The sequence below is a fragment of the Dermacentor albipictus genome, unplaced genomic scaffold, assembly GCF_038994185.2.
Source record: "Dermacentor albipictus isolate Rhodes 1998 colony unplaced genomic scaffold, USDA_Dalb.pri_finalv2 scaffold_11, whole genome shotgun sequence".
In the NCBI taxonomy this organism is placed as follows: Eukaryota; Metazoa; Arthropoda; class Arachnida; order Ixodida; family Ixodidae; genus Dermacentor; species Dermacentor albipictus.
Window position 1 is genome coordinate 15932145 of NW_027225565.1, and position 27584 is coordinate 15959728.

Here is a 27584-nt window from a genome sequence, read left to right on the forward strand (position 1 = left end):
CCGATCAGCTTACTGCCCGTTGCCTACAAAGTATTTACTAAGGTAATCGAAAATAGAATCAGGAACACCTTAGACTTCTGTCAACCAAAGGACCAGCCAGGATTCCGTAAAGGCTACTAAACAATAGACCGTATTCACACTATCAATCAGGTGATAGAGAAATGTGCGGAATATAACCAACCTTTATATATAGCTTTCATTGATTACGAAAAAGCGTTTCATTCAGTCGAAACCTGAGCAGTCATGGAGCCATTATGGAATCAGGGTGTAGACGAGCCGTATGTAAAAATGCTGAAAGATATCTATAGTGGCTCCACAGCCATCGTAGTCCTCCATAAAGAAAGCAACAAAATCCCGATAAAGAAAGGCGTCAGACAGGTAGATACGATCTCGCCAATGCTATTCACACCGTGTTTACAGAAGGTATTCAAAGACCTGGATTGGTAAGAATTGGGGATAAGAGTTAATCGAGAATACCTTAGTAACCTGCGATTCACTGATGATATTGCCTTGCTTAGTAACTCAAGGGACCAATTGCAATGCATGCTCACTGACCTGGAGAGGCAAAGCAGAAGAGTGGATCTAAAAAATTAATCTGCAGAAAACTAAAGTAATGTTTAACAGGCTCGGAAGAGAACAGCAGTTTACCATGAGTAGCGAGGCACTGGAAGTGGTAAGGGAATACATCTACTTAGGACAGGTAGTGACCGCGGATCCGGATCATGAGACTGAAATAATCAGAAGAATAAGAATGGGCTGGGTTGCGTTTGGCAGGCATTCTCCCATCATGAACAACAGGTTGCCACTATCCCTCAAGAGAAAGTGTGTATAACAGCTGTGTCTTACCAGTACGCACGTACGGGGCAGAAACCTGGAGGCTTACGAAAAGGGTTCTACTTAAATTGAGGATGACGCAACGAGCTATGGAAAGAAGAATGATGGGTGTAACGTTAAGGGATAAGAAAGGAGCAGATTGGGTGAGGGAACAAACTCGAGTTAATGACATCTTAGTTTAAATCAAGAAAAAGAAATGGGCATGGGCAAGGCATGTAATGAGGAGGGAAGATAACCGATTTTCATTAAGGGTTATGGACTGGATTCCAAAGGAAGGGATGCGTAGTAGGGGGCGGTAGAAAGTTAGGTGGGTGGATGAGATTAAGAAGTTTGCAGGGACAACATGGCCACAATTAGTACATGACCGGAGTAGTTGGAGAAGTATGGGAGAGGCCTTTGCCCGCCAGTGGGTGTAACCAGGCTGATGATGATGGTGATGATGATGATGATGAATTAATAAGCTTGCACAGCCGCAGCGTTTACGGCGTTGCATCTAATTAAGCGTACCGAAAGAAACCACTTCGAAATAGGTGTGTAAATAACCTTCGGCCATAGCGCCGTATGTAATGCGTTGACCACAATAGGACCAGATATTTCAGATTTGTGTGTGAACTAGCGAAATGATTTTACCGCGTACATTATTTATACAATCTCGCCAAGCCTAATTTATTTGCAGTTGTTTCTACAAAGAGACAAGTAACACAGGTTATTATTTTTTTAAAGAAGAAGCAAAAGCTTTTTGTTCGTAGTACTGCTGCGGCGAGGCTGCGTCGCGTCTGCACCGCAAAAGCAGAAGAAATACGAGGAGATAATTTTCAAGTTTTCCAAATGTTTTTAAAAAGCGCCTGTTGTAGATAACATAATTCTAGTCCTTGAGCTGGGTTATTGCGAGAGGCGCACATTACTTTTGGCAAGAATTTATTTATTTGACGGAATCAAATACAAGATGCGTATAAGTACACATTCGGAGGTCCCGAAGTAACGACTGTCGGGAGGACCTCCTAACAAGACATGAAAAGGGGATAGTGGGATCGTGGCAAACAGTGGGTCATGTCATATATTATACAATTTCTGCATCATCATCGGAAATAAACGGTAAGAGAGAAAAAAAATATATTAAAAATATCACAAGTGTAATCACACAAATAAAAATAAAGAAAAAATCGAAGAAATCTTAAATATAACTCGCAGAAATGCAAACGAGGATAAATGGCATATAAAACTAACAACGAGGAGAAGTATCAATTATAGGAAAAATTCAGTAACTCGGTAACTTGAACATTACATTGCATAATTGTAATGCAGAACAAAATCTAATTAATTATAGGTTCATTAATTGATACTATGTGTCAGATAAAGTCTTCATGAAATGCTCCTTCGTTCTAAGCTTGAATGATAATAATGTAGATGTCTTCATATCAGATGGTATTGAATTGCAAACAAAAATGCGTGAAAACGCGACGGAAAATTTCCCATAATTAGTTCTTGCTTTTGGAAGGAGAAGATTGAGTTGTGCTGAGAAATTGAAACACATGTTCAAATAAATAAATAAATCATTAATTAACTTCTTAATTACTTTAAGGCACATATTTCAATTTACGAATTGTAGCCGGCGAGCTTGCTAGGCGTATAGACTTGGAATGAATTTTCAGAATGACAAGCAGCTTGGAGATATGGCACCATCAAAGTCTCCGTAAAAATGCATTGTTGTTCCACTTACTTTCTTTAACAAAACGCACTTTGGTCCACTGAAGCACAGCAGTAACTTGAACGCCCATTTCGACCCACACGTTAGAAAATAATACAGGGAAACCGGTGTCATCCTGAGGTTGATTTCAAGTAGATACGTCTTGCAACGTTAGCGCTACAATGCGTAAATTGCAATATGCACCGTAAATTAATTCATTAAGAATTTAGGGAATTCTGGTCAATTGGTTGGATACGCGTTTCCATTTCTCGTACTACTAATGTCCCCCCCCCCTTTGAATAATCCACCTTAAGGACAACAATTATCCTATCTCCCACATGCGATTTTTAAGAATTCCTTATAACTTAAAGGTGCTCACCCCACATAACAGGATGAATCCTCGGCGCTTAAGCGACCGCATATCACCGAAGAGGCACGGCAGCGCGCGACTAACACGTGGGTTCCGCTGTCTTAGCGCCCTAGTCAAGTACACCAGAATAAAAAAAAGTGCAAAATTTTTTTCTTATTACAACGCGCGTGTTAAGGTGCCAATAAAAAAAATACGTGCTCAGATGCTGGCCTTCAGCCCGTCGCAATAATTGACGTTAGCTCTCTGTTATCGCCTTCTCGGCTTGAGACGCCGCTCGTGCGAGCCAGGCCTGCTGATTCCGTCGTGTAACGCCCCCACAGGGACAGCTACCGAGCAGCACGCCGTGTTAATTAAAAGACTCCTCCTTGAGGATTTTCGCGTTCCTTTGTACGAAATGGTTTGTGCGGAAGCGCCGGAGATAACACGCGAGGAGGATGTTATACCATTTGTGAATTTTCGTTGAAAGGGAAAAGGGAACAGGCTGATAAAGAAGGCGATATGCCATCCACGTTAAATTTTGGCGTATTCTTGCATTTTTTCCCCTGTGCGTGTGTCATTAAATGCGGTTTGGTTGCCGGGACTTATTTCGTCATTTCTGTACCGCAGGGAGTGTGCTAAAATGAAGGAAAGAGAGCATAAAAGTCTCTCAGCACCGTCTTGGTTAACTTCATCATTTTTCAGGCAGAGCGAAGTTTGTTGAAGAAGCTAATGAAGATGTGTGTGGGTGCGTCTTTTCAAGAGAGAGAGAGAGACTCTATGTAGGTTCATTCAAGTAAACGGTGAGAACAGATGACATAATTTGAACGTGAAAGAAAAAACTTATCTGTGAGCTAGTTCCCGATGGTGTATCTGCGTATGACATCCTCCAGTGCACTACATCTGCAGGCTTGGAGTGGCGCCTGACACCGGCGAAAGATGCCGAGAGTGAGTGGGGCTATACTAATCCGGGTACAACCAAATCAGGAAGGCCCGCTAAGCTTGAACAATGACACTCCCTCACCAGAACTGGAATTGGCCTCCCTGGTGCAGTATTCGGCCACAACCTCCCCAATGATATCTATAATTAACCTATGGCCCTCAGTTCCCACCAGCTGCGGAGCACCTGACCAAGGCGGTGGTCAGACCTGTAACACAGGAGAGGGTGCTAAGAATCTCTGGGTCCGGACAGGCCGCCAATGGAAACTGACCCTGCCAACCTTTAATTGCCGAACTCTGTCGAGTGAGGCTAGCTTAGCAATACTGTTCGAGGAACTAACATACATTGTTTGGGATATCATCGGCCTTAGTGAGATCAGAAGAACTGGTGAGTTCTATACGTTGCTGAATGACAGTCATGTCCTCTGCTATAGAGGTCTCCCTGATAAGAAGCAATACGGAGTAGGATTCTTAATCCATAAGGAGATAGCGGGCAACATTGACGAATTCTACAGCATTAATGAGAGGCTAGCCGTAGTCGTAATCAAACATAATAAGTATAGGTTAAAGGTAGTACAAGCCTACGCTACAAAATCCAGCAACGACGATGAGGAAGTAGATCAGTTTTATCAAGGTGTTGAATTAACGATGAGAAAAGGGGCAAACTCGGTACACAATAATAATGAGTGACTTCAATGCAAAAGTGGAGGAAAACCAGGCGGGTGAACAGGCAATTGGCGACTACGGCGTCGATTCTAGAAACGCTAGAGGAGCGGTGCTGGTAGAATTCGCAAGAAAGGAATTAGCTGAGAATAATGAACACCTTTTTCAGGAAGTGTAGGAACAGAAACTAGGACTTGGAAAAGCCCTGATGGTGAAACAACGAATGAAATTGATTTCATACATTCTGCCGATACCAGCATAGTGCAGGATGTATAAGTGATAGGTAGGGTAAGTGCAGTGATCATAGGTTAGTGAGGGCTAGGATTCACTGCCATTTGAAGAGAGAAACAGTGAAATTGGTCCAGAAGAAACAGGTCAACTTAAAGGCAGTAAGGTTAAATGCAGACAAATTTAGGCTGGTACTTGCAAACAAATTTGCAGCCTTAGAACAGAGTGATGATGATGATGATGACATAGATCTAATGAATGAAACTGTAACAAGGCTGACATCAGAGGCAGCAACTGAAGTGGGAGGCAAGGCACCAGGGCAACCAGTAGGCAAGCTCTCCCAAATAACAAATGGCCTAATAAAGAAACGACAAAGAATGAAAGTGTCCAACTCAAAAGATAAGATAGAATTCGCGAAACTGTCAAAACCGATCAACAAGACGAAAATATGGGATATTCGAAATTATAACGTGAGAAAGACTGAGGAAGCCGTGAAAAATGGACGCAGCCTGAAATCAGTGAGAAGGAAACGTGGCATAGGATAAACCAAGATGTATGCACTGAAATATAAGCAGGGTAATATCATCAGCAATCTCGAAGGTATAACATATGCAGCGGAAGAATTCTATACTGACCTGTACAGTACCTAGATGACTCAGGAGAACTCCATTCCGAACGATAATGAACAGAATACAGAAACCCCTTCTTTAACTAGAGATGAAGTCCGAATGGCCTCGCAAGACATGAAACGGGGCAAAGCGGCAGAAGAAGATGGAATAACAGTCGATTTAATCAAACATAGAGGAGACATAATGCTTGAAAAACTGGCGGCTCTCTATACGAAATGTCTATCAAGTACAAGAGTCCCAGAAACCTGGAAGAATGCAAACATTATACTAATCCACAAAAAAGAGACATTAAAAAACTGAAAAATTATAGGCGTATTAGCTTACTCCCAGATTATACAAAATATTTACCAAAATAATCTCCAATAGGATAAGGGCAACACTGGACTTTAGTCAACCAAGGGAACAGGGGGGCTTCAGGAAGGGATTGTCTACAATGGATCACATCCATGACATTATTCAGGTTATTGAGAAATCCGCAGAGTACAATAAGCCTCTCTATATGGCTTTGATAGATTACGAAAAAGCATTTGATTCAGTAGAGATACAGCAGTCATAGAGGCATTGCGTAATCAAGGATTACAGACGGCTTACGTAAATACCTTGGAAAATATCTACAGATATTCCACAGCCACCTTAATTCTACACAAGAAAAGTAGGAAAATACCTATAAAGAAAGGAGTCAGACAAAGAGACACAATCTCTTCAATGCTCCAAGAAAGATTCAAGCTGTTAAACTGGGAAGGCGTAGGAGTAAGGATCAACGGTGAATACCTCCGCAACCTTCAGTTTGCCGATAACATTGTTCTGTTCAGCAACACTTCGGACGAATTACAATAAATGATTGAGGACCTTAACAGAGAGAATGTAAGAGTGGGGCTGAAGAATAATATGCAGAAGACAAAGATAATGATGAATAACCAGGCTAGGGAACAAGAATTCAGGATCGCCAGTCAGCCTCTAGAGTCTGTGAAGGAGTACGTTTACCTAGGTCAACTAACCACAGGAAACCCTGACCATAAGAAGGAAATTCACAGAATAAAAATGGGTTGGGTCGCATACGGCGGACATCGTGAGCTCCTGACTGGATGCTTATCGTTATCATTGTAAAGGAAGGTATACAATCAGTGCATTTTACCGGCGCTGACGTATGGGGCAGGGACACGGAGACTGACAAAGAAGGTTGAGAACAAGTTAAGGACTCCGCAAAGAGCGATGGGACGTAGAATGCTAGCATAACTTTAAGAGACAGAAAGGGAGCGGTTTGGATAAGAGAGCAAACGGGTATAGACGACATTCTAATTGACATGAAGAGAAAGAAAATGGCGCTGGAGGGTCATGTAGTGCGTAGAGTAGATAAACGTTGGACCATTAGGGTGACAGAACGGGTACCAAGAGAAAGGAAGCCCAGTAGAGGATGACAGAAGGCTAGGTGGTGCGAGGAAATTAGGAAATTTGCGGGTGCTAGTTGGAATTGGCTGGCGCAGGACAGGGGCAATTGGAGATCGCGGGGAGAGGCCTTCGTCCTGCAGTCGATATAAAATGAGCTGATGACAATGATGATGATGAATTCCGCAGCCTGGGTGGCGCAACGTTCTTTCATGTAGAAAACGAACGGTCTGAGCGCGAAGGCCTCACCACGGTGAAGCTTGTCTATGCCACCTTCGAGCGGTGCGTCTATATAGAAGTACACACTACGGTAACGCCACGAACTCACAACTACATGCTCGAATATTGAAGCTTAAAATATCTGGCGTTCATTTTAGGAAACATATATCCAGACATGTACTTCAAAATCCTTTTTTTACACATGTTTACTAGATAGTGAGAGGTTCAAGTGGCGCAGGCTACTTCTTTTCAAATAGAAATACATCCAATGGAAAGTCACTGGAATAGAAAAATCGCGTACAGCATACTCAAAGCCAACTTATATAGTAAGTCAAACACGCTCAATTTAACTCAAGTAACGTAATTGCATTAGAGACAATTAAAAAAATTGAGGAGCCATTCCACTCTGTGAAGATGGATGACCAGCGAAGCTGTGGCACATCACACATCATACAAGGGTACATGAGTTCATTTTCATCGCTTGGTAATGAGAGTGACGGTAGCTTTGTGATTACTTTTCCCTTTCCCTAGTGTAGGGTAGCCAACCGGGCTCAGTCCTGGTTAACCTCCCTACCTTTCCTTTATCATTTGCTCTCTCTCTCTTTTGTGATTACTGTCATATATACTGAATGGCTTGGTTACAACCTTAGAGAGAACCTTGGTCAAAGTTAAATTTATACACAACCATTGTTCACTAGTTAAGTGATTTGCATTGGTGTGACACTTCAAATCAAACTTTTCTAGCACAAACGGAGTGAACCATTTCTTGTCTGGTTTTGAAATGTCCATATTGAAATCTCCAGTGATGACCACAGGGTAGTGTCATCAGAGATAACCCATGCAAAGTGCATGGTTATGAAGTTCTCGATATCAATCTTGGGTGTGCCTGAAGATATATACAAATTGGATATCACGATTCCGTATTTTGCTCGTACGGCACATACATCCATTCCTATAGTCGCTGGCATTGAACTCTTATTGTGAGTCAAGAGGACAAATGTCGTGAGAGAGTGAAGACTTTATTTAAGAACAAGGTATTGACGGATGAGCTTGTTGTTAGGTAGCCACGAGCCCCTGGGGCGGGCGGCTTCTTCAGCTCTCTTGATGACCTTGGTCTGCAGGTCAAGGTCGGAGCTGAGCAACACGGCCTCCCACTGTGATTTTCCGCTGGCCACAACCACATCATATGGAACATATGCGCTTTTTTCTTACAATGGCTACATGGATTAGGGTATTTGTTCTGCTTTAGCGCTGGTGCTCGTTTTAACCGATGCGGATGATCGTAGCGTTCCGTTGCCGTCCACGACTACTATTGCGAAAGTGGATGTGTTGCCGTACTGGGCCGCGTCCACAAATGCGGTCGCTTCACGATCCGCGTCGATGCGGTCGAGAATGGCGCGGGCGCGGGCCCAGCGCCTACCCACGTTGTGTTGTGGGTGGACGTTTCTGGGAAATGGTGAGACTTTGTAGTTGTCTCTAATTTCGCTCTGTAGGGTAACCGCGTGCTCGAGCTAGGGAGAAGGGGAGACATTGGCTTCGTTTAGGATTAGCCTACCGGCTTTGGACGAGGATATGTGGAGTAGTTGCGCCATAGTCTGAGCCTCGATCACTTCGTCAATGTTGTTGTACACGCCTAGCTGAACAACCTTTGCTGTACTTTCTCTTTGTGGGATGCCCAAGACATGTTTGATGCTCTTGCGCATGAGTGTGTTTAGCTTCGTCTTTTCTATTTTCGTCCAGTTGTTGGCAGAGGCGACGTAATTAATGTGACTCATAAGGAACGCGTGGTATACGCGCAGAAGGTTATCTTCGCGGAGACCCTTCCTGCGCCCCGAGACTCTGTGGATGAGTCTGATCATGTTTTCGGTTTTGGCGGTTAAGTGTTTGATCGTGTGTCCGTGGCATCTGGTGGCTTCGATAAACTTCGTAAAACCCCATATTTTTTTTATTTTTTTTTGCTACAGGGGTATGAGCCATTACTTACGGGGGTCTGAGCGATTGCTTCCGCACGGGTATTAGCCATTGATGATGACAGTTTTCGACATGCTGTTCTCTATCTTGTATGCCTGAGTAGAAAGAATGTAAGCACTGCTCGCTTTACTTTGCTGAGTGCTTGTAGTCTTTGCCTTACAGTGCTATGAGCCATTGCATTTTTTCATTGCTAACGGGGGTATGAGTGCCTACGAGAGTATGAGCCTATGATGATAATTGTTTCTGCTGACTCACACGAAAAATACACGGAACCCTATCCATATTGACACGTGTACTTATCTTTATCGGGCGACCACGTTTCGCCGCCTAACAAATGTTATCTCACAGCGCGGGACGCGCCTGCACGTATCCGAAGTTTCTGGAAAGTTATCGATGCTTCTATTCGCTGTCTGTTGTCGCCGAACCTTATGTTATCTGATTTCATCGCCTGACGCGAATGGTGTAGAACTTTGTGGAAGGCACGCGGGTCCCAACGATTAGTCTGGAACATTCGACGATTGATGTATAAAAGCGGACGCGCTTGACCCGTTGATCGGATTTTCGACGATCGCCGACCGTGTTCGCCACTATCGTTGTGCTACAAGTGTAGCTTGTTTTTGTGGGCACAGGTTCGCCCAATAAAAGTTAGTTTTGTATTTCACAGTATTGCTACTGTGTTCTTCAACGTCACCACCACGTGACAATATACAGCTGCGCTGTAAAAAGTGTCCCGCATGACACTCTGGAAAAGTTCAGTCATACATATACACCTAAGCTAGGGCACAAACGCTGAGTAAGGTCACAGAAAGGCACAGGAAATCAGGCACAAAATGGATCAGAAGGTCTGATCCAATGAATGTGTTAGCGTTAGCGGGATGTTTCGGAAAATTAAATGCAGCTCTGGAAGAACAGATGCAATGCCATCATGTTGTCATGTAGCCGTTTCTCGTTGTTTTGTGACCGCAATTATTTGTGGTTAGCAAATTTATGAAACGCGTAACAGTGGATGTTTCGAGAGAGGCATTCTTTATAGGGGCTGGAGATGTCTGCCGGCACATTTGGTGATCCATGAAATGACACACACACTCAAACACTACGCAGAACGGAATCAATTGAATGTTATGCTCTGTCAGTGCCGCTCGATTTACTGTGACAGCATCCAGCATGCGCCACTGCCTGTATGACAAGTACATTAGCCGTCGCACTAACGTTTGCGTTTGCATTTTCACGATACGGTGGAGGCTTAGTTGTTGAGACAGTGGTCAGCGAGCAGACGCTCGTATCCCCCAAAAAGCTCAGCCGGCGCTGCGGTTTTTGCGTATCGCGCATCGAGTGTTGCCCGTATGTCAGAATGAATAAAAAGAAGTTTCCATAGACACTGTTTCTCGCAGATATGACTCTGTTTCGAGCTACTTAGTAGCTCCATGCTATTCCCACAGTGAGTCAATAATAGCGATGTATTTGGATGTTAAGCAGTTGTTTGAGATAACCCGTTTTTTTTTTTTTATGAGCGGAACTGCACCGCTCAGTATTATTACGGAGTGCACGCAGCAAGCACCGCGGTGTATTAATCACGTAGAACGATGGGAACAACGCAGGAAATTCGGCATGCCGCACAAACGAACGCCATCTGCAAACATAGGTGAAAAAAAAAAGGAAGACAATGAAGGAAAAAAACACACACAGAGCGATAACGTCCCCAACGTAAACACTGCTTGTGTCCGGGAATGCGTCCCGTAAGACGTATCTACCTTATACAGGGCTAAGCAAATATTCACCGACATTCCTCGGTGGGCGCAAATAAAAATAAAAAAAAGAACTAGAGACGAAAGAAAAAGGAGGCAACGACGCTGGTGCCGCAGGCGTTCTTCTTCCGCACGCTCCGGCGGCCGCGGCCACTGGAATCTGCGAGGCATTGGGGCTCGCGCGACGGCTTTGCCCCGTGGTGCATTCCTTGAGGAAACATTGCGCTCGCGCGCGTAATCCTTTATGCTTGCCCCCTGCGGATGGCCTTGCCGGGGTCCGGTGGGACACGTTATGCAGGAAGCTACCATCTCGCACGCCGAGTGCGCGTGCGCTTCACTGCGGGGCCAGGCGGAAATAAATGCTCGCCCGCCTACGGCGCCACTCGCGGAAGAAGAATGGGAAAAAAACTGACCGAATGGCCGTCTATATGGGGAACCAGCGCTGGCCAGGAGGCGCTACGACATTTTTCATGCGTTACTAAAATATGCTGAAACCGTCCGATAGGGAGGCTACGAAGATGGCACGACATATTTAACGATAAGAAACGTGCGCCTGTATCAATGTTTGCCTAGCCCGATGCGGCCAGCCAAGTTCTGTCCATGGCCATGCGCGCTGCGTAGAGCGCATGCGCTGCTACGTCCTAGCACGTCGGTTCCCTGCCATTTGAGGAGCCGTGAAAAGTGTGACTCAAGACAATCGGCGAATTTGCTGACACGAAATCACTGCGTGTGCTACTGGAAACTGTGTCTACCGCTCGCTAGGCTGTGTGTTACGGCGCTGCTGTCGGCACGTGAAGCTTCAGCGCTGGTTGCCCATACGGTACGCTTGGTGCATGGATGGTATACGCCGCGCACGCGCGCATACTTTGCAGTCTCTTGTCTACAGATTCTGATGCGAGCATAACTATGAGCGCACTCAGTTCAGTGATAAGCAGAACAAACAATGCCAACAAACGAAGCAAAGCTTTCATTAGTTCTTTGCGTCGTTGGTTGGCCTTGTTTGCCCTTCTTGTCCACGAATTGAATGGTAAGCTGATGGAAAGTGTTCGGCGATTCTCTTCATGCCTAAGTATTGCGCTCTTCGAGACAGAGGCAAAAGATGGACCCGCAGCGGACATTTGAAGATATTACCTGCGTCTTAAGCGTACCGAAACTGCATTCAAAGAACTCCCTATCTCATCTGAAGAAGCAAAGTCCCTCGTTCTGGAGCACTGAATTGTCCACGAATTACCGGAATCACCTCCAAGTGGGTCCGTCAAAGCGGGACACGACCGCAGCGCGGATGCGTTCTGTATACCATCTTTGAGAGCTACGTGGTCTGGCCGGCTGGACCGTCTGGTCTTGTCAACGTTTTTCCAGGACGTGGCAATAGCTGCTACCCTATGAAAGCTAAACACTTCTCTAGATTTTGTACTCATCCAGGACTCAAAGCTTGCAACAACTATGTCGCGCTTTACCATTCAGAAATTTCTCACGCAAGTCACCATCGCTCCTGAAAGACCTCAACAACCAAGGATTCACGCGGAAGTTGTGGCGGATCCCCTCTCACATTGGCATTGCTGGAACTTACGAAGCTGATGCTTTTTGCATAGGCAGAATTCTCACATCCCCTAAAAGGCAGAGGTACCAACAAGCAATCAAGTCACGAAATATGATAGCCGGCAGCGGATGCTGCACAGTGAAGTGCTGGCGGACCAACTCAGGGCTGTCCAGGGGGCCCGTGTGATGGCAGAGGGGCTCGGCCTCTCTGTACCGACGTGGGAGCGGCCCGCATCAGTCCCAGGCTGATCCCTCAGGACATAAATAAAGTTCTTCATACCATATACGAAATATGATATCCGTGCTCACGGTCGCTTTGGACTCCGCTGAATGCGCCTTGCGTAACCAGGCGGTTTCGTAGAGAGAACGCCTTTCTACAGCATCCAATAGGAGGAGGAGGAGGAGGAGGACTAAATCGAATTAGGGCAGGGTCTGCCTATACCCCTGTTAGGCTACCCAACACGGGACATACTGATTATCTGCTCTTTAGTTAGTGCAAGGAGAGAAAAGGCACCGAACACTTTCTGTGGTCGTGCTTCGTGTGGCAGTGAAGGAGGCGTTTTCCTTTTGAACCTACAGAACAAAGCCCTTCCGCATCCGTGCCTGCAACACCTTTTGTTTCAGAAGCCCCACGTCTTCTTACACTGCATTTCTTCACAGCGCTCTCTATTGGAATACATTTCTCGTAGAACGGGCTCTTTTAAGCATTCGCCATTCAAGTAAAAGAAAAAGACAGCACCGTTTCCGTTTACTCCTGTCCGTCCATTCTCTCTCAGGCTGTGATTATAGACCAGGGGCCGTATTTGCAAAACTTTTTGTTCGTAATTGCTTTTTTTGCCATTGGCCGGGCCACCTTCGATAATGATATTTCTAGCCCCAGGATTGGCTAAAGTTTTCTCTTGCGAACTCTATAATGCGTAAGAGGTTTTTGTGAATACGGGCTCTGGTCTGCAGTCATGAATAACCGAACCGAACGTTCCACCCTATTAGTATAACGTTGTCCACACGTGTACTATCCCTTAGGCTGGCCTTTTACGAAATGCACGGGTTTCACAAAAGCGTGATAACCGTGCGACGCAGTGTAATGTTTACATGCAGCACGATGATAACCCGCGAGACGTATTGAAGGCATTCATCTCTAGCTCCAGCGCGCGCGAAAATGTATATGTTGCCGCTGCCAGACGACTGGCTTACGTTCGATAATCATGTTATAGCCCACCGACATGACTGTTACAACTGCAAACAGTCCACCCATTGAAATAGCGAATATATACATGTAGATAAAGTTGAATAGGTGCGTCCAACTGTTTCATTATATACATTAAATGCAGTATCGCATGTGCACTTTCTTTTTTCTTGGCGAGTTTTTTTAGTAGCGAAAGTTTCTCCCGTACGCTTGATGTTTTCTCTCTTTCAGGCATAGGTGGTGTGCCCCCTCCGCGCCCGCCTATATTTTTTTCTTTCCTTTCACTCGCCACTTCTTACGAACACCGCACGAAAGCAAGCGGGGCTAGGGCGTGAACGCCGATGTCAGTGGCGCTGTGGCTAGGGTAAAGCTGTCGAGTACCTCTGTGTGATTTATGGATTCCGGACGAGTTTCAGCCGCTGATGCAGACGCGGAAAGGCTTCGGAACGAACGGTATTTGGACGACGATCAATATATCTTCAGCCGTAGTAGGAACGGAAGCAGCATACATAAACACATACACATTACAGTGCATGAGGCGATAAAATGACATTCAAGGAGCCCAGTTTTTCTGGTTGAATATTTGTACCGCGGCCTGATGGTCTCAATATATTCGGTCAAGTTAGCGGTCCTAACAAGTTGTCGGTACTGTCACGTCTCATTAGGTTACAATTATGTGGCGTCTCAAAGATTCAAAGTTTAAGATTCCAGTAAAGCGACAAGAAGTTAGCTGATGCTCGGGTAGCTTTCTTTTTGTCCTTCGGCTCTGAACAACAAGGTTGTCAGAGGCACTAGATGGAATGTTCAGAGTAACTCGAGTTAAGATTTCAAAAGCGTCTGGATTTTTTCTTCGCCTTTCTTTTTTCTTTTCGTTTTTACTACGACAATAGTGAAAGCTTGAAACTGGGTTTGCTGTGCTCACCCATTAGTCAGTCCTTGCCGTTACGCCGATGGCTGCCGTCATCATTATTGTGTGGTCGTCGTCAAGCTACCTCCTGTTGTTCTGTTTCACCGTCGCCATTGGGCAAAAAAATAAAATAAAAAATTCCCTGCCACCGCATTGCGCGAGCTGCAAGCAACTCGAGACGCGCCGGGAAGCCGACCTGTATATAGCGTAGCATTTTGAGCCACAAAGTAGAGCCTCCTGTGAGATACAGCGATAACTTTCCCTCGATCATATTTCTTTCTTATCGCCCAACGAGGACAATCGTTCAAACCTGGTGATAACGTGGGCAGAGCTCCGCTCGGATCACTCTCGAAGCGCGATTAGGAAGTGTGGTAATAGAATAGTCACATTATTCCGGCCTACTGCCTGTGCGCGCCTCTGTATTATGCAGAACGTAAACACAAAATCGCGGCATAATATCTGTATATACTGTATATTGAGCCGGCTCGTCGATATCTATCTTTAGAGCACACAGACCTGCTCATGTATAGCAGTTCGCGTAAAGCCACCGGGGTAGTACAGTGGCTGTAGGTCTTAGGTTCGATGCCGATCGCAGCGGTCGCATTCCTACGTGGGCGAATTTCAATTACCCTCGTGCACCATACATTAGGTGCACGTTAAAGAACACCAGGTGGTCAAAATTAAGCCAGAGCCGTGCACTATACGTTATTCCTCTTAATGTCACTGTGCGGTTTCAGGACGTTAGGCCGCAGCGACTTCTTTATAGAGGCTTAACGCCTAAGATTGTTACGAACGCCGGCAAAACAAGCTTTGAGGGGGCTTTTGCGTTTAATGCGAAACTTACCCCGCTGCTGGGATTCGTATTCACGTACCTGGGGCAGCCATGTACCTTTGCGAGGCGAACGCACTAGCCACTGCTCTATCGCACAACACTGACGGTTGGTTATTTGCGCAAGGTTTTGCACGTCACACAGCCCCTGAGAGTCGGGGTGTCTGTGTATGCATTTCGAAGGCCACGACGAGCAACGCTTAAGCGAACGAACACGACGTTGTGAGCACGAAGACAACGATTTGCTCTGTGAGCGCCGGTCATGGTTGCAATAAACGAGTTCGGCACCATAACGAAATCGCTGAAGTTTGCCGACCTTTCAATGCCTCCCTTTTTGGTCATGAGAGCGTGGTACCAAAAATTTACGGTTACAGCGATGGGCTTCACTAAGCCATTCTAACGTAAAGCACACCCGCCGCGTTGACGGAACGATTGTGGCCTTGGGGCTCCCGTTCATGGTCGCAGGTTTGATTCCCGATCGCGCAGCGGCACTCTGGTGGATGGTGCAGATTTCTTTTTCTTGCCTTAGACTTAAATGCGCATTGAACGGCTCTGAGGTGGTAAAAATTTATTCACAGCCCTTTTACCTGTACGCGGCGTCCCTTACAGCCTGCGCGTCGCTTTGAGACGCAATACACCACCAGTGTTATCGAATTTATATGGGTGACGACTGACGCAAACGTTTGAGCGAGCCACAGTAACAACTTATGCGGCAGCCGCCAGGCTATCTTTTTTTACGCGCACGCAGGTTTCTGTGATTCGTTTTTGGGCACAACACAACACCGTGCGTATAGACAGGAATAAATGGTAACGATAGCCCAAGGACGATCGTCACAGCGAAACTTGTCCCTAGTTTATCAGTTGGCGAGAAAACAGTGCTTCATGATTATGAGAAGGCATGTTGTCTGAATTCCTATTTTAAAAGTGTTTTTGCTGAGACGTACATGGTTGAACTGCCTAAAATACAAGAAATAGTCTACGAGAATATGCCTATGGTTACTGTCACATATAACAATGTTCTCTAGCTTATTTTCAATCTGAACAACAAATCGGCTGCGGCGGTCCTGATGGCATTCCGTCGCAGGTATTAAAATCCTGCTCAAAAGAAATTGCGCATTTTTTAGTAGCTCTGTTTAATAAATCATTAAATACTATTTCATTACCTGCAGAGTGGAAGGTAGCCCACGTCGTTCCTATTCATAAAAACGGTCCCAAAAGTGTACTAGAAAACTACAGGCCTATTTCTCTAACATGTCTATGTTGCAAAACAATAGAACACATTATATACAGTGCTGTGATGAAACGCCTTCAAAGCAAAAATTTCTTTTCGAATTTTCAACATGGATTCAGGCCTAGCTTGTCATGTACAACTCAACCGGTAGAGTTCTCCCATGATCTCTTTTACTCTTTTGACCTTGGATTTCAGGTAGACTGCATATTTTTAGATTTCCGCAAAGCTGATGACACCGTTTCTCATGCATTGCTTTTACATAAATTATCTTGTCTCGGTATACACCCTGGAATAGTACATTGGATTGGAAATTACTTGTCTGGACGAGCACAGCATGTTTTAATAAACGGCACTAAATCAACACCTGTCACCGTAACCTCTAGCGTGCCCAAAGGGCCTGTTTTGCACCTTTGTTATATTTAGTCTTTATGAATGACATTATCCACAATCTAGAATGCAAAGTGAGGTTATATGCTGATGATTGTGCCATATACAGAAATACAGGATTGTGATGTTAGAAGTTTGCAGAATGATCTGAACAAAATTCATGTTTGGTGCATTTAGTGGGGTATGTCTTTGAACAGTGCTAAATGTCAACTTGTGTCATTCACCCGTAAACGCTTTCCTGTGAGATCAATGTATAAATTGGACGGACTACTTCTTGAAAAGGTCCAACACTACAAATACTTCGGGGTCTATTTTTCAGGAAATTTACCATAGAACAGACATATTGAATACTTAACCTTAAAATCATCTCGTATGCTACGGGTCAAACAATGAAACTCTCCTTACCTCAGTAAGGAAGCCTTCATTGTGGTGAGGTCACCTTATGTCACTCTGAAAGCTTCCTTACTGAGGCACCCTCAGCGAAGGCTTCCTTGGTGCTTCCTCAGCGTAAGGTGGCTGCGAAGCTACCTTCATGCGTCCTTACGCAGCTCCTGGCCCTGAACTAGCGCTTCACCTCACTGCTTAGCCACGTGATGTTTGCGTGCGCATGCGCACTGTCGCCCGCCTGCGGAGAAGCGCGAGCACGGTACGTTTTGCCAGGCATGTTCGTTTCAGTCGCCCGTTCGGCATAAGTAGCGTTCGTAGGCGTTGCTAGAGCGTTGCTAGGTGTTGCACGACGCCGGCGGTGCCAGCGTTGCTGGAGCCTATCAAGTTCTGCGCTGTAATGTGGTAATTTTTTTACGTTTATTAAACAAAAGTAGAAGAAAGCGTGGACGCGTCTCCACATCAGCACTTCAATTTAAAAATTATGCGACGCTACAACATCTTTTTATTGAATAATTGTGTTCGCGTAAAGCTCTTAAGTGATCCTCTCGAACCCAGGCATGCGGCAACCATTCCTGATGCAAGGACGGGTGAAGGGAGCTTTCAGAGCACGCTTGCTTCCTCCATCGGTCCTTTGCTGCAAGGAGGCCTCACGTAAGGTTAGTAAGCGCTCGAGGGAAAGGAACATATCATTGTTTGGGCCTAAATCTTGTTAGACGTAATTTTTATAAAGCCCCTCAGAAAGCAAAAGAACTGCTTTAACAAATGTTTGTCCGGTACTCGAATACGCTTGCCAGGTATGGGACCCTCAAAGCTCTAAACTTATAGAAAAGCTTGAACGTGTCCAAAACTGCGCAGCAAGATTTGTTTCTGGTAATTACAACTTCCGTAGCAGTATTACAATAGGTAAAGATGACCTTGGTTTGAAAACACTAGCACACCGCCGAATAACTGCAAAATTTTTCCGACTTTTTTTTCCGAATTTACTCTGATCTCACAGGAATAAATAAGAACTTGTACATTTTACCTCCCCACTTCATCTCTGAACGATGTGATCACGAGCTGAAAGTTCTTGAAATGCGCTGTCGTACTGATGTCTACCGTAATTCATTTTTTTCCGCATGCTTCCGCACACTGGAATAGGCTTCCCAAGAGCATTGGTGAATGTAAAACGTGTTCAGAGTTTCTGTCTTTATTGTCACGCAGTCTGCCGTAGTATAATATTATCCCGTTTTCTTTATGTCATTTGGCTGGCATCGCGCTTCATGCGATAGTGTACCCTTTATATTTCTGTGTTGCAATTTTGCACCGCAGTTCACTGAAGACCGTTTTGCCGTCGAGATGACTCATCGATGTTGCGTATTTTGTTGCTTTTAGCACCTGTGCTTGGCTGTGTTAAGCTTTTGTCACATGTTAATTTTTCTTCAATTTGTCCCCCCCCCCCTGCAATAATGCCCTCGTGGTATCTGCAGGTACTTGTATCAATAAATAAATATACATAAATAAATAACAAGATAACGGCTCAGGCGTTTGTCAATAATAGGCAGTTCTATTCACTAAAAAGCTTTGCGATTATACGACTCCAGGCATGAAATGTACGGCATAAACATTTCGTAACAACGGTCATTTACCAATCTCCATAGGCGCCGAAGCAGCGAGCATATTTGTCATGAACTGAAATCGTTGTAAACAGTCAGATTTCCAGAGTTTCTTATTCGCAAATGCTGTTTGCCATTGGCCAACCGCCTTCGCTAATATGTTCAGCGTCGATTCCCTTTGGTGGCACCTGGGCTTACGAACCGTTCCGACGAAAGGCCTCTTTTTTCGTAATTACTATATTTTAATGCGATCGCATTATATGCCCCATGAGGCAGAAAATTCGGCGGAATCAAGCGATGGCACTAAAAATGGGCGACTTCACAAGGAGTAAAAACGCGTCAGAAATGCTCGGATTTACGTCACGTTTCTCTGAGAGGTGCAAACAAAGTTAATTAATGTATTTGAAAACAAAATTTCCTAAAGTTCGGGCTAGGTGGCAATCGAGTCCGGGCCTCCGGGGTGCTAGACGAGAACGCTTCCCCCGCGCCAGGGCGGCTCCACGGTTCCGGTTTACTGTATGTGTGCCTGGTGCCTATTGTCAGAGTTGTCGGACGATCCTACCGCTGTCAAGCAGATGTAGGACTCGTCGGACTACCTCGCCGCTGCCACCATTTGAAGGAGTCGAAGGTCGTAGAGATGAATTCGGTGAACAGGATTTATTTACATATTAACATATTTTAAGACAAGACATACATCGGCAGTCTAGCGCGACTCCCATATGAAGCCCGCAAGATTAACATTCAGCAAACAGCATTCGAGCACACAGCTCACTACTACATTTTGAGCATAACAACGAGCACTCAGCTCCCAACGACGAGCACGACACGAGCACCCTCTAGCAGCCGGCAAACGCTGCTTATAAGCTCTCCGCTTGACGTCATAGTTCGACGTCATCATTCGGCGTGGACGGAGCACGAGTGGTCGGGAATGTTCGTCCAATCATTGTAAACTTACCGCCGCCCCGCAGTATGGCTCACACACACTAATGCACACAAGTTCGAGCCCACACACACAAAGGCTCCGGAGTCGACGACTGAGGGCCTCGTAGAACTGTGCTCCGTCTCGGGTGGCGCGGCGGAGTACCACATTCCTGAGCTGACCGCGCGCTACGTGGCTGCCGGTCATCCGCAGTTCTCGGAAGGGCTCCCTGTCTGGTGGGCTTGGAACACGTGCAGCGGGCTGAAAGCTGGCACGTTGCCACCCCGTACGGCCATTCCTAACACTATACGTTACGTCACAGCCATCTGGCTGACTAAAGGTACGGCCTAGTGCGTGCGTCTTTGGGCACGTGACGGCACAGCCAATGGGGAGGAGGTGACGTCATCAGCGTCTGATATGACCTCAGTAGTAATACAGAAGATAGGAAATTGTGTAACAACACCAATTAGTCATAGTTATGAATAATTAATGTGAATTACAGTGAAGTGAATGGAAGTTAAAGTAAGTTCGAGTAAGCTTACTTTAGGTGGAGACAAGTAAATTAAGGGAACTGAATGAAGGTGAATTAAACTGAATTACGGTATTAAGGTGGATTAAAATGGATTAAAGTGGTATAGGCTGTATTAAAGTTGGTACAATTAGAGCAAGGCGAATTAAGGTAGATTAGGGTAGAGTAGTGAAGTTGGAGTTAGGTGAATTCAGGTGGAGTAAAGGGAATTGACGTGAAGTAAAGTGAATGAAGGTGGGTTAAAGTGGCTGAAGATGGATTAAGGTGCATTTAAATAATTTCGAATCACGTAGGGATTAAGGATAATTAAGTGACTCAATTTTTTTGCTTTGTTAGTACGGGGCCTTATAGTCTATCCACAAACGCTTTAACTAACGTTATGTTTGTTATCACGATTTTCTAACTCCCGTTCTTAGAACCGTTTAGTGCGCAAATGCTTTGTAAATGAAGGCCTAGCCTCAGGTTTTAGCGATAAGGGGCCGGCGAACCTCAAACCGTTGTTACGAACAAAAAGCCTTGGGCCTTGGCTGCGCATATTTGCATATGATAGACTCGCTTCCGGCCCTTTTATATGTTCGGCAGGGCAAAATATGGAAAGAGGGTAGAGTTGGTGGTCGCGCACACAGTAATTAATTATGCGCTTGGTTTCTTGTCTGTATTGTTCTTTTAACATCGTTCTGCTTCCACTGACCTTTTAGTCAAGTTCACTAGGCGTACGTCAACTATCTCGTTAATTATCTAGGAGTGCTTCGTTATGAAAGCGATGGAAAATTTTCAAAAGTGTACAGACGCTTCATTCTTGGAAATGTCCTCTGGAAGCGTGCGTATTGAGATAAAGTATAGCTGTCGCGGTTAAGAAAGCGAGTACTCAAAGCCCGAAGCAGGTTTCGCTTTTAATATTATTTGCTTGAAGTGCGGCGGCTCTTCGATTTCTATTATCTGTAGTTTTGGTTTCTCCACCAGGCAGACATATACGGCTGCTATCTCCGGCACGCCATAACGTGATGCGCTCACAAGAGAATGACATCCTTTCCACTTCTCTCTCCCTCCACCTTTTTTGTCTGTTTATGACGTTGATAATAGGCTAAGTGGGCCTCCTAGCAACACGCTTAGCATCATGAGTACCAACGTTCGCGCTATGTGAATTTCATCATGCGGTCATTACAGAAAATGAAATTCTCCAGTGCAGGAGAAAATGTAGATGTTGCAGCCACCTGACGAATGGCTAAGGTTTGAGAATAAATTCATGTTAAAGCCTACCGACATGAGTGTTAGAAGCGTAAGAAGTCTAACCAATTAAGTAGCGTTCATGTATATATATATATATATATCATCTCAAGAGGCGTTATAGTTCAATTGCTAAAACGCTCAGATAGCAGAGCACCGCAGCAAGAGGACACAGAGCTTCGGCAACACAGGCACAAGGCTTCCAACCACTCGTTGTCGTCGTCTTTCTCTAAGCAATGCCTACTGCTCATTCTTCTTTAGTACAATATATATATAAATATATATATATATATATATATATATCTGTTTGTGTGTGTGTGTGTGTGTGTGTGTGTGTGTGTGTGTGTGTGTGTGTGTGCGTGCGTCTGCCTTCCCAGAAATCTTTATGCACAGTTTAAAAATATGCATATGCCACGTAGCAGGACAGAACAAAGGTAATGTTGTTTGCTGTCGCTTGGAGGTACTCAAACTATCTTTTCCATTCCGCCTAATTGGATAATTCATCATTATCGGCGTATTTTATGTCAACTGCAGGACGATCTGCGATCTCCTATTATCCCTGTCCTGCGCAAACCGATTTCAACTTGTGCCTGCGAATTTCTTAATTTCATCACCCCACCTAGTCTTCTGCCGTCCTCGATTGCGTTTCCCTTCTCTTGGCACCCATTTTGTAACCCTAATGGTCCACAGCTTATCGAACCTACGCATTACATGACCTGCCCAGCTCAATTTATGTTTCTCAATGTCAATTAGAATGTCGTCTATACCCGTTTGCTCTTTGATCCAAGCCGCTCTCTTTCTGTCTCTTAACGTTACGCCTAGCATTCCTCCTCCCTTCGCTCTTTTTGTGGTCCTTAGCTTGTTCTCAAGCTCCATTGTCAGTCTCCAAGTCTCTTCCCCATATTTCATCACCGGTAATATGCATTGATTGTCCACCTGTTTTTTTATGATAATGGTATGCTTCCCGTCAGGATCTGACAAAGTCTGCCGTATGCCCTCCAACCCATTTTTATTCCTCTGTGAATTTCTTTCTCATGGTCAGGGTCCCCTGCGATTATTTGACCTAGGTAAACGTACGCCTTCACAGACTCTAGAGGCTGACTGGCGATCCTGAATTCTTGTTCTCTTGCCCGATTATTCACCATTATCTTGGTCTTCTGCATATTAATCTTCAGCCCCATTCTTACAATCTCTCTGTTAAGGTCCTCAATCATTTATTGTAATTCGTCCGCAGTGTTGTTGAACAGAACAATGTCATCGGCAAACCGAAGGTTGCTGTGGTTTTCGCCGTCGATCCTTACTCCTACACCTTCCCAGTTTAACAGCTTGAATATTTCTTCCAAGCACGCAGTGAATTGTATTGGAGAGATTGTGTCTCCTTGTCTGACTCCTTTCTTTATAAGTATCTTCCTACTTTTCTTGTGGAGAATTAAAGTAGCTGTGGAATCTCTGTAGGTATTTTCCAAGATATTTACGTAAGCCTCCTGCACTTCTTGATTACGTAATGCCCCTATGACTTCTATTATCTCTACTGAATCAAATACCTTTTCGTTATATATGAAACTCATTGAGAGGCTTATTGTACTCTGTAGATTTCTCGATTACATAATTGGTTACATGGACGCGATCCATGGTACAGTATCCCTTCCTGAAGCCAGCCTGATCTCTTGGTTGATTGAAGTCAAGTGTTGCCCTTGATCCTATTGGAAATAATTTTGGTAAATATTTTATACAATACTGAAAACAAAGTAATAATAAGTCTTCATTTACTTAACGTCTCCCTTCTTATGAACTCGTATAATGTTGGCATTCTTCCAACTTTCTGGTACACTTGAACTCGTGAGGCATTGCGTACAAAGGGCCGCAAGCTTTTCAGGCATGATGTCTCCTCCGTCTTTGATTCAATCGACTGGTAGTCCATTTTCTCCTGCCGCTTTTCCTCGTTTCATGTCTTGTAAGGCCCTTGTTATTTCATCGCGAGTTATAGAAGGAGCCTCTGTAACCTGTTCATTACTACTTTGAATGGAGGTATCGTGGCTGCTCTGGGTATCGTACAGGTCAGTATAGAATTCTTCCGCTGCTTTTACTATATTTTCGAAATTGCTTATCATATTACCCTGCTTAGCTTTTGGAGCATACATCTTGGCTAGTCTCATGCCAAGTTTCCTTCTCACTGATTTCATGCTGCGTCCATTTTTTAATGCTTTCTCAGTCTTTCTTACCTTATAATTTCAAATATATTTTATTTTCCTTCTCCTTGTTGATCAGTTTAGACAATTCCCGGATTCTGTCTGATTTCTTGAGTTGGACACCTTCATTCTTTGTCGTTTCTTTATTAGGTATTTCGTTGCTTGAGAGAGTTTACATACTGGTTGTCTTGGTGCCTTGCCTCCCACTTCAATTGCTGCTTCTGAAGCCAGCCTAGTTACGGTTTCGTTCATTGCCTCTATGCCATCTTCATCTCTCTTTTCTAAGGCTGCACATTTGTTTGCAAGTACCAGCCTGAAATGGTCTGCTTTTACCCTTACTGCGTCTAGATTGTCCTGTTTCTTCTTGATCAATTTTACTCTTTCTCTCTTCAAAGTGAGGTGAATCCCAGACCTCACTAACCTATGATCATTGAACTTTACCCTATCTAGAGTTTGATGTAGTAGTTCTGCGGAAACCCGCAAGGTGGAGCGAAGTAATGAATAAAGGGAAAATCAGACATGCACCCGTTCGTAGCAATTGCTACAAAGGAAACCCATACGGGTTCCTCGAAAGAAAAGCCTCATAGTTGAAGAAAAATTCGTCCTTGTCCGGGGCTCGAACCCGGGACCACCGCCTTTCCGGGGCATCCGCTCTACCATCTGAGCTAACCAGGCGGCAAGCAGATGGCAGGGCGAAGTCGAATTGGTCGACAACACGAAGCAAAAGCAAGAGTTTGATGTAGTAGTTCTGCGGAAACCCGCAAGGTGGAGAGAAGGACTCTTGCCTTTGCTTCGTGTTGTCGACAAATTCGACTTCGCCCTGCCATCTGCTAGCCGCCTGGTTAGCTCAGATGGTAGACTCAGATTCTCTCTAATCAATTTTTTAAATATTGTTCCTCATCGCTTATAAAGCTACCAATCATCTACATTTACATTATTATAATAATTAAATGTCGAAACTTCGCACATTGCGCATTTTTGTGCAGATACAAGGCATTATACTTTTGGCGTGGCGGACAGATCTTGCTTCGGTACTCGCCAAAGAATGCTTACGCATTAAAATACGCTGGAACGGCCTATTAACTAGCAGGCATATTCAAGAATTGCTCCTTGCACACTTCCAATGTGCTAGCGTACCAAGTGCGGTTTGCTAGCAGCGTCTGGTTGCAGGTCCCGCCTGTTGCGCATCCACCTGGCGTGGGAGGCAGTCGACAGCCGCTTGTCTATCAGCCGTGCCTGCTTATTCTGGCCGCCAAGAGATGGCGCTACCACAAGACGTGCTTAGCCTTGCTGCCTGTTGCTGGCGCTCTAAGCAGCCTCTGCAGAGCACAGGCCACGCGCTCGCCTGTTCCCTTTCATAAAGGATGACCGTGTACATACTAATATAACACTGAACATAAACGCGCCATAATACAATTACAACATTCACTTGTTAGGGCACAATTCCTAAATTGTGTATTTTATTGTGTTGAGCGACTCGCAAGTGCAGTCACCGACCGTACGTCATGGCGAACGTCATAGGCAGTTGTAGTAAAGAGTCTGGACCATTTCCGTTGACATACGCAAAATTTCTCCGAGGCAGCTACGTGCGGACGTCATAATATCCATCATAATTAGCCCGCGTTTGGCACTGCCGGCACGCAGCCAGCACAAAGCTTGCTGGCGTCATCGCCTCGACAGGAATTCAAACACTTTGGCGGTAGCGGTGTTGTATTTTGCTAGGACCCAATGGTACTGACAATGCCTCGCTAATTATTTCTCTTTCAAGTGAGATTAGTTAGTAAGAGTCGATTTTACCACTTTTTGTTTCTACCTCAACGAAGAGCACGCATTAAAAGCGAATTCGTATCAACGCAAGTGGCCCAGGCGCCACCGTCCTGTCACATGTCTTTCTTTAAAGTTAAGCCAAATGAAGGTCTTATCACTAAGAATAAATGATAGCGTGTGTACGTAACCGGCAAAGCGCGCCATTACGTTCTATGCATGCGTGCTTTGTACCCGCTATTTGACAGAGTCTACGCAAAGGTGATTGTGCCAAAGTGAAACTGTCTAATATTAGCGACGGCAGCTGGTCAATCAGAAATAGTTATTACTTTTCTTGTTTTGTGAATGCGGCAGCGCGGTCGCGTAGCCATCTGTTATGGGTTTTTGCTTCCGTCTGCGTATTACGCCACCCTTTGCCACGCCACTCGCGCAACTCGCTACTTGTGCTTCTATCTTCGTTAACTTCTATCGCGCTCACTAACGAGTGTCCTTGTGTTTGCAGGTCGCTACTGCGGGACGGGACGCATACCGGAAATGCTACTAAGCACAGGGTACCGCATGCTTATCGTCTACCGGACCTCGAGCAACCAGAATGGACACGTTGGCTTCCGGGCTTACTACGAAGGTGCGTATAGCACAGCTACAGCGGATGTTGTCCAAAACCTGAGCGCTGGGCGCACTTTTATAAGTGGGCTTTGAGTGGAACGAGCGGCGAAACACGACGCCATTCACTGGCCACGTTCCTTCGCGATTTTGATGGCAGCACCTATTTCGGTTCTGGTGTACTATGCGCTAATGTTTCAAGTACGTTCCCCGCACCGTGGTTGCACGGTGGCTTTGGCGTTGGGCTGCTAAGCACGAGATCGTGGGATCGAATCGCGGAGGCTGCGGCTGTGTTTCGATGGCGGCGAGATGCAAAAGCGCCGTGTACCGTGACGGGGTCCACGCTCAAAAAAAAAAAAAGTACTCCACGTTCTCAAAATTAATCCGGAGTCTCCCACTGAGGCATGCCTCATAACCAGGTTGTGGTTTTGGCACTTGACAGTCCAGAATTTATAAATTTGTTTCAAGCACGCCTCGATTTTACATTTGTGTGGAGCTAAAGAGCGTAATGGGCACAGCAGCTGTGCCATGATTTGAGTTTCGGCGCACAAATTTTCGGAGGTTGGTCTTCGTTTCTTCTGTTAGATACAGCGGTGAGAAATCCCAGCCGACGTTCCTGGAAATTAAAGAAAAAAGCACGTAGACCCCTCGCATTGAGGGAATCTGCGTACGCTAAACTTTCGCGGCCCTCCGGCGCCGCCGCGTAAACGCGCAGGCCGAAACCTCCCCTCCCAGCTTCCCCTTCTCAGCGATGCACCTGCCTCCCTCTCCAGATCCAAACACATCCCCCCCCCCCGACTATTGCGTCTAAACTTAAAAAAAAAAAGAATGTTACTCCGCATATCCGAAAACGGCCATAACGTAGAAACCATCACACTACTTGACAATAGTGTTCACCAAACAATCAGACTAATGAAGCGGATATCCAACAGGCACTATGGCATGAAAGAGCACAATCTCATCCTATTAACAGAAACATTCGTAATCAGTCGTATTGTATATGTGGTTCCTTACCTCAAGCTCTACGCTGCGGAGAAAGCCAAGATAGACTGCATTATTAGAATGGTGTATAAGCAAGCCTTGGGACTTCCGGCAAATGCGTCAAACGAGAAATTCTTGGCGCTCGGCGTGCACAACACATTAGACGAACTTATTGAGGCCCAGAGAGTAGCGCAGTATGAAAGGCTTACTCAGCGTTTGACGGGGAGACACATCTTAGATGACATCGGAATCCCCTACGAAGCACAGCAAGGAGTGCGGAGAGACATCCCAAGGAAAATAAGGGAACATCTATCAATACCCCCCTTTCCCAGAAACATGCACCCGTAGTTTCACCAAGATCGAAGAAACGCAAGAGCGAGAGCTCTCCACAAAAGATTTCGTAGTGCCAGGGACGTGGTCTATGTGGACGTGGCGGAGAACGCAAATGGACAGAGTATGTCGATAGTTGCTACTAGTCTAGAGGGTGACTGCAGAGTTAGCGGGACGGTAAAAACATGGAAGGCACAGGTGGCGGAGGAAGCTGCCTTAGCACTGGCAATAGCCTCCACGGAAGCTAACATCGTGGTAAGCGACCGCAAGACAGCCGTCAAGAACTATGAAAAAAGAAGAATCTCGCCGGAAGCACTGAGAATTTTAGACAACT

The 27584-nt window shown here is 45.3% G+C and overlaps 1 protein-coding gene across 1 annotated transcript in view; it reads left to right on the forward strand.

The window, feature by feature from the left end:
• The window catches only part of tok (tolkin), an 897857-nt gene that overhangs the window by 758741 nt on the left and 111532 nt on the right, over positions 1-27584 (forward strand). The window contains exon 8 of the mRNA XM_070528278.1: positions 25839-25961. Coding sequence (XP_070384379.1) covers positions 25839-25961 — 123 coding nt within the window. The remainder of the gene's footprint in view (positions 1-25838; positions 25962-27584) is intronic.